The sequence below is a fragment of the Engystomops pustulosus genome, chromosome 8 (assembly GCF_040894005.1).
Source record: "Engystomops pustulosus chromosome 8, aEngPut4.maternal, whole genome shotgun sequence".
NCBI classification, from domain to species: domain Eukaryota; kingdom Metazoa; phylum Chordata; class Amphibia; order Anura; family Leptodactylidae; genus Engystomops; species Engystomops pustulosus.
Window position 1 is genome coordinate 22454531 of NC_092418.1, and position 10933 is coordinate 22465463.

Consider the following 10933-nt stretch of genomic DNA (forward strand, 5'->3'; position numbering starts at 1 on the left):
GCCTCGTGTCCCTCGCTCTGCACCGACAAGAACTCGCCACAACGTCAGGATTTCCAAGCTTTATTTATAAAATCATTTCTTTTTATTTGTAGGTAAAAGTTATTATACACTTGTATTTCCCTTCTTACAAAAATTCTGGTTATTGGGGTTCTCTAAAAAAGTGTGGGGCCACGTGGACAGTCGGTCAGGATACTGGTCCATGTTACAGCCAGAGGAGTGGTCACCATTCTGCAAATAGCTGATATTGTTTGTGTAATGAAAAGTTAATACAATTTTTCAACATGGATCAATTTCTGTGGAGAAACACAGATTCCTGGTCATGTGATGTCACACAGGTGCATGGCTCGTCACACAGGTTCATGGCCGTGCACCTGTGTGACATCACGTGACCAGGGATCTAACGAGCCGTGCACCTGTGTGACATCACGTGACCAGGGATCTAACGAGCCGTGCACCTGTGTGACATCACGTGACCAGGGGTCTAACGAGCCGTGCACCTGTGTGACATCACATGACCAGGTTAGCAGCAGCTGCTCCATTCAGCAGGGGAGACTGAAGATGTGCATTCTTGTGGGGCCCCCCCACTATACAGTAGCTCCTGCCCATACAATGGATCAGGAGAACTATAGGAGGACCCCTTTAAGATTTGCTTATACACCAATTCATTATTGCACTGCCTTATACTGACACCTAGTGGCAGAAGGACGGAACTACTCCCACTGCCTTGGCACAATAGAGATCTTGTGATATTGCCAGTTCCATCACAAGACCGGTTGCTGAATTTTCAGTCCTTTTAGGAATTTTACTTTGTGACCCTGTTCTTCTTGGTTAATCCAAAATACATTTGCACGAGAACCATTTTTTCATTGCACCATGACCTGTTATAAACCTGAGAACTATCATTAGAAATAAGGGTGAAATTTATGAAAATTAGGGTTAAAACCTTACACCCGCCCCCCAACAGCAAATCCAATGTTTCAAGTGATAGGTGAGTTTTTGCAAATGTCACTTGGCATATAAGTGTCATCCATGTAGTAGGTGCCTATAGTAATTAGCCGTTATCTAGCGCCTCCTCAGGTCCACATCACGCAGTCCGTAGTGGATGTTACAGGTTAGTTTACAGACCTCCGGTCATCCTCATCATTTAGTATCGGGGTTCTTTCGGACTCTTCCTGAGATTCTTGCTCCGTCTGAGGTTTCCGCTTCGTCATTGTGTTCAATGTACCTCCCTGCAGAGAGAGAGAGGATAACGAATGTGCTGCCATAAAGATCACTGTGAAACATTGACATTCAGGAGATTAAGAAAGTTGGGTGATCTTTTCTTGAGGGGCAAATCGCTTGCATTAGGAAACACAAATATGAAAAAGTCCTATATCCTAAAAAAAATCCATGGGGGAGATTTATCAGAAGTGTCTGTGTTTTAGTTGTCCATAGTAACCAATCACCAGAGCTTAGCTAAAATTTTATAAACTGCTGTGGGGAAAATGAAATCTAAGCGTAATGGTTATAACTAGTTCCCAATTTTCTAGGAGGAATAACAGAGGAACGACACAATGTAACAAACCTAAAGTTCACAACTTAGTTTACACATCTAACAAAGTGTTAAAGGGGTTTTCCCCACGAAGAAAAGTTAGGCCCTAACTGATCAGCGGGGGTCTCAGTGCTGTGACCGCCACAGATCATGAAAATGAGGGGTCCGTCAGACTAATGGAGCAGACGCCGCGCATGAACGTTCTGCTCCATTAATCTCTATGGAGTTGATGGAGATCAGTGAGCGCTGCGCTCAGCAATTTCCATCCGCTCCATAGAGATTAATGGAGCAGAATGTTCATGCGCGGCGTCTGCTCCATTAGTCTGACAGAGCGGCGAGGGGTCCCAGCACTAAAACCCCCACTGATATGCAAGTTACGTCCTAAATTTAGTTAGTGGGAAAATCCCCTTTTACAGACAGACACTTGGAGAGGAGTCGTGTCCTCATCCTGCAGGGCTCCTGTGCATTACCTGTTTTTTGTCCGCAATATTTAGGGAGACTGATGTGATGATACAAGCGATGGTATTTGCCAGCAGGAAAATCATCATCTGTTGCCAGCGCCATATTGGGATCTTTGATTCGCTGCAAAGGAATGAACAAAAAGATAAAAACGTAGTAAATTATAAATTAACATTATAAAACAACATCTTGGGGCCAGGTCCCATCTGCTTTCTGGCTTCTATTTTGTGTTTCCGTTCAAAAAGTTGCAATGTGACTTCCAGAGGCCAAAGCAGAAAACTAACAAAAAAAAAAAAGGCTATTAAATAATAAACTGAAACGACCTGCCGGAAATCCATGTGTCCGTGTCTAGAACCTACCTGGATTTGGTACCAAGAATTCTGCCAACGATGAGATTGGAAAGTCCGATGCCGATCATTTGCACGGATGTGGCGAGCCCCATGGCGGTGCCCAGTGTGGCTTGTGGGACCACCAGAGGGATGGACGGCCACATACTTGCCTAAGGAGAGAACAGAAGAGATGAGGCTCCGGTGTCTTATAAACATCACATCTTCTGATTTTCATGCAGTTATTCCCCAGATATCAGAGTGTAATATAACAAATGTCACCGCCAGACCCATAACCGTGCAGCGCAGGGGCCTTCGGGGCATTACCACCAGGATGAAATATTGTATGCAAGTGAGCCTGAGGGGCTCCAGGCTCCATTGACATCTATGGAACCTGGAGCCCCTCAGGCTCATTTGCATACAGTCCTTCATCCTGGTGGTAGATGCCCTTTAAAGACCGGAGCATTTTTAACAAATTTTCCATACTTATTGGTTCAAGGGCCATTACTTCATTTTTTTGTGTGCTATACAGTAAACCTTTTTGCTGCATTTGTTTCATGACACAATGGGATAGTTAAAAATAAAGGAAAGTTAAGGGACCTTGTTCCATTTAGTTTTTTTTTTTTTCTTTTTTTTGGGGGGGGGGGGGGGTAAAAGCTACTAAAAGTGGAAAATAAATATTTTTTTTTTTTAGTTTTCAAATTAACGCAAAACGACCATTGTGACCATAAGTGAATTTCCTAGTGTGCGGGGGTCTTTTTTATATATAATATGTATAATCTGGGGAAAACGGGGCGACTATGGTGATCAGAGCTGGACTTGATCTTATTATTCACAGCAGCTCCGATTAACCCCAACAGACCTGGCAACCATGTGACCACTGGGTCTGTAGAGCCGATTCTGCTCCTCACTGCGGCGGCTGATTCAGCGTGACGCAGTAAGGAGCGGAGAAGGAAGAAGCGGTAATAAACCACATCTCCATAGGGACAGACGGAGACCTGGTCCTGCTTCTGCAATCAGGGCAGGAGCAGAAGAAAACAACAGCAACATCAAAAGACGCCGCTGTAGACTCAGGACCCGCAAAGTGAACCGCAGGAAGTGCACCAGGGGCGGGTCTGATCTGCCTACAGCCACAAGTGCTCTCCTCTGGGAAAGTCACCCCTTGACCAATGATTTATAGGAGGCCTCAAAACCCACTCCGGGAAACACTATTATTTAACGGGGGGCACAAACATATACAAATAGATAGAAATCTATGATACTTTACCGCAGCAAAGGAGTAAGTGACTCCGAGCCATAAAGTGGACACCAATGGGGGGACAAAGGTGAAAGCCAGCAGGGCAAACACCGGCAGCGTCAGGACCGCACAGAGGACAGCCAGCACCCCCCTCATCCCTACATAGTCCTAGGAGAAACAACTACAGGTTAGGAACTGAAGCCGCATACAATACAATGCAGAATAATAGAAGAAGAGAACTTACTATTAATATTCCCACAGCGGCGGACAGCACCAGAGAGCTGTCATACACGGCCCCCGCTATATAGGACGCCGTCTGCTGGTCATAGCCGTCATACCTGTCCTGGATAAATTTACTGGGGAAGAAAAATACTGGATCAGTGATCGAGAAGAATCCCGGAATTATAACCGTGACATGATGTGTGGGAAACACGTACAGCCGACTATGTACTATGGCTTCTGGTTACAGGACGAGGGCTTGTTTTGTGTAGTATGGGTTCTATTAGGGGTCATTTCCATGAGTGACAATAGGGTTAATCCCCACATTGCAGAAAACTTGGCACCAGCCTTAAAACCCACAAATGTGCATCACTTACCTGGCATCAGCCATAAAAGGAAATACCCCGTTGTAGAAGAACATGATAGTGAGAACCAGGAGCCAGTAACGTAACGGTAACAGGCGTATGTCCTGCACCCGCTGGGGGACAGAAAGAAATCACATTATGGTGGAGCCGTCCCTTTAAGAAGAGCTAATAATATGAGCCGCCGCCTGGGAGGTTACTCACCACTTTCTTGGACGCTTCCTGAATTGTTCCATCCTGCCCCAGCTGCTTCATCCCGACTTTATCCAGAATACTGACAATAATAGCGGATACCAGGCCCAGGACGCACAGTATGGTTCCTGTACAGGGAATGCACATGATGGATTATTGGTCTCCTGCATTTAACTTTTCTTGTGATTTGACATCATTGGGTAAGAAATGCAAAACTTCCTCTACATGTCTACCAGTGGTCAGAACGCCATCTGCCCTCTGTACACTCACAGCGCCCCCTGCATGTAGTGCCATGTAGGTGCACTTAAACTTCATTCTTCGGATACGCGGGGGTCCCAGATAATGGAAATCCCAGTGATACGTTATCCTTTCAAAGGGTTTTATCATGTTTGCTTGTCATCCCCTGTCCACAGAATAATCAGCGAGAGTCTGACCCCCACCAATTATGAGAATGGACAGGGGATTCTTTCCAGTGATCCAAAAAACATGGGTCTTAATTCTTAACAATAGGTGCAACCACAGGACGAGTGTGCGTCATTCACTATTTTGGGAGTGTCGGAAATTGCTGGGCACAGCGCTCTGGAAGTTCCTGCTCTCTCAGACAGTGAATGGGAGTTCCAGAGATACCCCAGCGCTGTGCTCTGCAATTTCCAATGTTCCCATAGTAATGAATGGAACGGCAAGACACATGCTCAGTATGCTAACCCACAAATTAGTAAGAGCAGAACCCAGTTCTTCTGATTGCTGGTGGTCCTGTTCTCGTGATCAGCAGTCAGACCCTCAAAAATGACCTTGTTATCCCCTATACAACCTTTAAATTCAATTGATACAGCAACATGCAGCCAGTCTCACCTCCCCAAAGAGTCCACTGGATCCCATAATGATCTTCAAACCGTCTGGTGAGGAAGAAATTCAGGACACTGCCCAAGCGCGAGAAGGAGAGGGTCAGCCCAAACGCCAGAGCCAGTTCTTTCCCTTTAAACCAAAAGGCTGTGATCCGGTTCTGTACAACTGGCAGAGAGGACAGGGATCAGACAATGTATAAAGAGGAGTAGTCACACATGGCGACCAATCACATTCACCCCGTCACTTCCCAGAGGGCGTCCTACAAATAGAAGCTGGAAGGTGATTGGCTACTGAGTAGTACGGCGACTACTTACTTGTTAGGGATCCGTTCCCCGAACCGAACAACAGGCGTCCGGTTAACATGAGCGGCAGGAGGTAGGGGCTTCCTTTAAAATGTGAGCCCAAGGCAAATATAGAGGAGCCCACCACAGTCAGCGAGGAAAACAGGAACAGGCCGACTAAAAAAAAAAAAAAAGTAAAAAAATAAATATATTTAAAGGGTGTGTATATTTTTGCAACCAACTTTACTTTTATTGCTGTAACACATGAAAATAAGGAAAGTTTGTGAACAAGTCTCTATATAGCAAGAAGTGGTAGATGATTATACAGGGAGACATAACCAACAGCTGCTGAGCTATGAGTAGTGGCACTACAACTCCCAGCATGCACTAGATTACAGGATCCTTTACTCACATCTGTTCCCCAGTTTGTCGATGAGGAATCCGGCGATGATGACTACCAGTGCGTTCCTGAGGGAGGAGACAAGAGAACGACAGTTATAAGATCTCTGTTTGAAGGCAGTGAATGGAAACTGTCTGGAGCTGGGTTACGTGGCAAGGCCTGTATAAGGTCTGGATATTGACTTGCTATAGCCATCATTATAGTTACATATTTTCATGCTTCTTATACTTACGTCCAGGCATAGATGGCATATAAGAGGTTATACTGCTCCGGGGTCATACCCAGCCCCTCCACACAGCCGTCACTGCTATTACCATGGGTGCCATTGGGATGACTACCGTTTGCACAGGTCAAGTTCTGTAAAATCAGAAAAGAACAAAAGAAGGCGACATTATGGAAATAATGTCTGCGTCAGTATACACCTACTATAAATTAAAGGGGCATTCCAGGATGACCACTTCTCAGTCAAACCAATGGGGGTCTAACATCTGTTACCTACCACAATCAGACTGCATAGTTCAGAAAAGAGCTGAAGTCTCTTGACTCCTTACCGATCACAGCGCTGTACATTGTATAGTGGCTGTGCTGGGTACTGCAGTATAGACCTATATACTTTACTTAGGAGGGAGCTGCAAAAGGGCTGACATCACTGGCCTAGTGAGAAGGTGGCAGGTGCCCCGCACTGATATGTCATCGGTGTCATAATTTCATGACACCCTTTTAAAGGGATTGTCTAAAAATCCCCAGCAAAGCCCCTTTACCAAGTTAAAGTCTTTAGATATTGGATAGAGCACAGAGTAGCCATTATAGGAGGCAGCAGATTCCAGCACTGATTCAGACGTGTGTAATACCACGTTTTCCCTGTGGTGGCGCTGTAGTGCTGGACACATGCGTCCGGGCTACCCCAAAGTTTACAGCTGAACCGATGCCGATCTATGCCACAGACCAGCCCATTATCACAATGGATCTCTTCAAACAGAGGGAGGTATCATGGTTGGGCCTACTCTTTAAATAAGTCACTTACCCCCTGAAACTGATCCTGGAGCACGCTGGGAATATCAAAGCAGAAATAGGAACCGAACGTGAGCATGCAATTGAAGAAGAGCACCACAAACCGGTAATAGCCTGAAAAATAAGGGAAAAACATGAAAATGTCATATAATCGTAAAGGGGCACTCCAGCCTATCCACCAAACATCTGTCTCTGGTGGGGGGGGGCTCCGCGTCTCATTATACCCCAGATGCAAATCTGAAATCACATGAAGGCACTTATAGAAACATGGGAAATCATGGACCCCCGACTAATGGAACATTTATAGTGGAGGATGGAGTGTCCCTTTAAGAGGACATAGCACATGTCCAGATCTGGAGTCAGTATTATACTACTACTACTACTACTAGGTCAGTCGGGGGATAGTTTGGCTCTGGGGCTGTAAAAACAAAGTGTGACCTAATTTGTCAAGGTATGGCAAAGCCTAAGTAAATAAGACTGGACCTTTGACCTTTACTTAAAATGTTTTTATCAGTTTTTTGATACGGATGATCCATCCTTAGGAAAAATCATCAATATCGGACACCAGATGATAGTAGGAGTCGTGGCAGAAGGGGAAAACACTGAGTATGTGGATGCTCCATAGCATGGTGGTCAAGTCAGGTCACTGCACCTCGAGTCTTACAGCATACAAAGCTGCAGCCAGTGTTCTGTATTATCCCTGGAGATCTGTGTACTCAGACCTTTGTGTAGGGTGTATGGATTTACATTCCAGTAACATCTCTTCACTGAGCACAGCCCCTCACATCTGCTAGGAGTAAAAGCTGTAGCAGACTTCTGGTTACATATTACAACATCTAAGATCACAGCAAAGACAATACCGCACCGAAATCAAGTCCAGCTACAATCCTGAAATATAAATCCATATTTCACAGCCCTGCTGCCACTGACAACACTCTTAGGGCTTATTCACATGGCCGTCAGCGGGGACGTCCCCATAGAAGGCAATAGTGGCACGGTGGGGATAAGGTGCCACATGTGTGGCACCGATCCGGGCTGCACACCGCAAAACAATAGAGCATGCTCTATCTTTCGGCGTGTGTGCGGTCGTGTGCCGCTGTTTTCTATGGAGGGAGGTGAGGTCGCCTCCTCCTCCTCTCCAGCAGACGGCGGTATGCCCGCACGGCGAGCATACCGCTTGTGAATGTACCCTAAAAGATATGATTACACAAAAGGCTGTACATGGGGGTGATGGGGGCTGTATATAAAATAACCTTGAGGGGGCTGTTTGGTATGATAAACAAGGGAATATTTTCGGAAACAGGAGATTGTTTTAGTTTTTGAATTTTTAATGCTGCCATGTGAATTTACTGCAAAGGGGCCCACTGAGGCTTTGTCGCCCCGGGGGCATACTGATACTTGGAGCCGACCCTGCCGATCATTGCAGAACCAGGCTGCAAAGTCCAGAGCAGGGGAAGAGGGTGCACATACATAATCCGGTGATGGAGCCTGAGCTCCTGCAGCTCATTAACATATATTAATAAAGATATTTCTTCCCTTACCCCAGAGGTCCCTAAAGATAATAAAGAACTTTCCGATCCCCTAGATTAAATGCTGAGCAGGTAAGTTTGGACACCTACCAGCAGTACACCTGAGGGTAGAGGTCCTTTAAGGGGGACGGAGACCCTTCCCCTCTGTCCTACCATTTACTGCAGTGAAATAAGGGCGACAACTGTGGCTGACAAAGCAGAGCGCTGAGGCCAGAGCACACAACGTGACCCCTGACCCGGTGATGTTACCCACAGATGCTGAGACAGCGGATCAGACAGGATGTGCATCTGCCGGAGGGTCACGCTGGACTCCACTGTGTCACACCGAAAAACTGCTCCGTCATCAGAACTTAAATGATCACTGCCAGCGTCCTGGTGTATGTTGTGGCACAATATGAGAGGTTTATGTTAGTCATCACACCCAGATCCAGTGTGGCGGCTCCCGCAGCTCCGTGCTATGGAGTCATACACACACGTGTGACATAGTATGGAGCGCTAATGATACAGAGCAGAGATGAGCGGACCTGACGGTCGGTTTTTTGGGATCTGCCACCTGGCCAGTTACAGAACATCAGGTCCACTCATCTCTAATACAGAGGTTTTGGTGTCTGCCACGCTCCCTCATATACTGAGCAAGCAGAACATCCAACAGGTGACGCCTCTGTATACCTGCGTGGACTATCCGGCTTAATATCCAGGTACATTCCACCCCTCCGACATCTCTATGCATTTGTAAAATATGGAATTTGTTTAAAAAGAAAAAAAAAAAAAAAAAAAGGTAACATTTTCACAAACATTTGTCCAAAGCACCTGATAGACGGAAGCGCAAAAGTTACAAGCAAACAGTAAAACAAGTTAAACTCTGTAATCTCAGGTAAAATAAGTGAACATTTAGAGACAGGATCCAGTCATGAGCCAATTTTTTTCTTTTTCTTTTTTTAAAATCAAAATTTGTTGATTCAGGTGAGGAGGATCACGTGACGGAACGGTCACATGACCACCACGCACCTACAGTCACGTGACTGAGGGGAGGGGGGGGGGATGGAGTTGGACTATCTCTAAGTAGGGACCCCCATTATATTGCAGGATGATGGGAGTACTGACCTCGCTCTGCCGGGACCGCCATGTCTGCTGCAGCGCCCCCTGTAAATGCAACAAAAACACGGTTATAACACGGAGCAGGAGTCCCACACGGGAGTGCACGGCCCAGCAGCGCAGTGAGTGCACCCTGACCACCCACCACCAGCCTGTGCCCGGCACTTACACACTGGCACGGATCCACCGCTCTCCAACAGCTGAGCACAAACACTGAGCACAACCCGGGGCCGGAATCAGGCCACGCCCGCTTATACTTGATGGACGGCTCACTGACCACGCCCCCTGCTGGCTGCGCTCAGGGCAAACAAAGTCACAACCTGCGAGGCTCCGGGCGGCCGCACGGGGGCGCTAGGGAGCACAGCGATAGCACTGCGACTGAACCACACCTTAACCCCTTCATAGCCGGACATTCTCAAGTTTTCGCAATCACTTCCTTCTCTCCCCAAAATCCACATCTGCGGGAAATATTGTACTTCATAGGGAAATTGGGAAGAAATTTAACATGTCGCAACGTATCTATCATATACAGTACAGACCGAAGGTTTTCTGTATTTTTATGACCATAAAAATTGTAGATTCACACTGAAGGCATCAAAACTAAACTATGAATGATCACATATTGGATTATATACTTTACAAAAATGTGTAAAACAACTGAGAATCTGATTTATATTCCAGGTCCTTTTGCTGTGGTCACTGCCTTGCACACTCTTGGCTTCTCTTGATGAGATACAAGAGGTAGTCACCTGAAATGGTCTTCCATCAGTGTTGAAGGAGATCCCAGAGATGCTTATTGTTGGTCCTTTTGCCTTCACACTTCAGTCCAGCTGATCCATCTGTATTGGGTTCAGGTCTGGTGACTGTGGAGGTCGGGTCTCCTGGCGTAACCTCCATCACTCTCCTCCTTGGTCAGATAGCCCTTACACAGCCTAGAGGTGTTTGGGGTCACTGTCCTGCTGAAAAATAAATGATCGTCCAACTAAACACAAACCAGATGAATTGGCAGCCGCTGCAAGATGCTATGGTCACCATGCTGGTTAGTATAATCCCCAACCGTGTCACCAGCAGAGCCCCCCCCCAGGCCATCACCCCCAATAGTGTCACCAGCAGAGCCCCCCATCACACCCAACAGTGTGACAAGCAAAGCCCCCCACACCATCACACCCAACAGTGTCACAAGCAAAGCCCCCCACACCATCACACCCAACATTGTCACAAGCAAAGCCCTCCACACCATCACACCCAACAGTATCACCAGCAAAGACCCCCACACCATCACACCCAACAGTGTCGCCAGCAGAGCCCCACACCATCACACCCAACAGTGTCACCAGCAAAGCCCCCCGCACGATCACACCCAACAGTGTCACCAGCAAAACCCCCCACACCCAACAGTGTCACCAGCAAAGGCCCCCGGACCATCACACCCAACAGTGTCACCA

General features: G+C 46.8%; 1 protein-coding gene across 1 annotated transcript; it reads right to left on the bottom strand.

Annotated features, from left to right (window-relative positions):
* Positions 1-59: 59 nt before the first annotated feature.
* On the bottom strand, positions 60-9759 carry LOC140074932 (lysosomal dipeptide transporter MFSD1-like). The gene is made up of 14 exons (XM_072120262.1): positions 9658-9759; positions 9498-9536; positions 6878-6978; positions 6086-6210; positions 5866-5921; positions 5487-5630; positions 5179-5337; positions 4339-4454; positions 4150-4250; positions 3798-3909; positions 3584-3721; positions 2350-2489; positions 2002-2113; positions 60-1229 (listed from the first exon to the last, which is right to left on the bottom strand). Exons 2-14 carry the CDS (start codon positions 9517-9519, stop codon positions 1113-1115), a joined length of 1443 nt encoding a protein of 480 aa, XP_071976363.1. The 5' UTR covers positions 9520-9536; positions 9658-9759; the 3' UTR covers positions 60-1112.
* Between the last annotated feature and the right edge of the window lie 1174 nt (positions 9760-10933).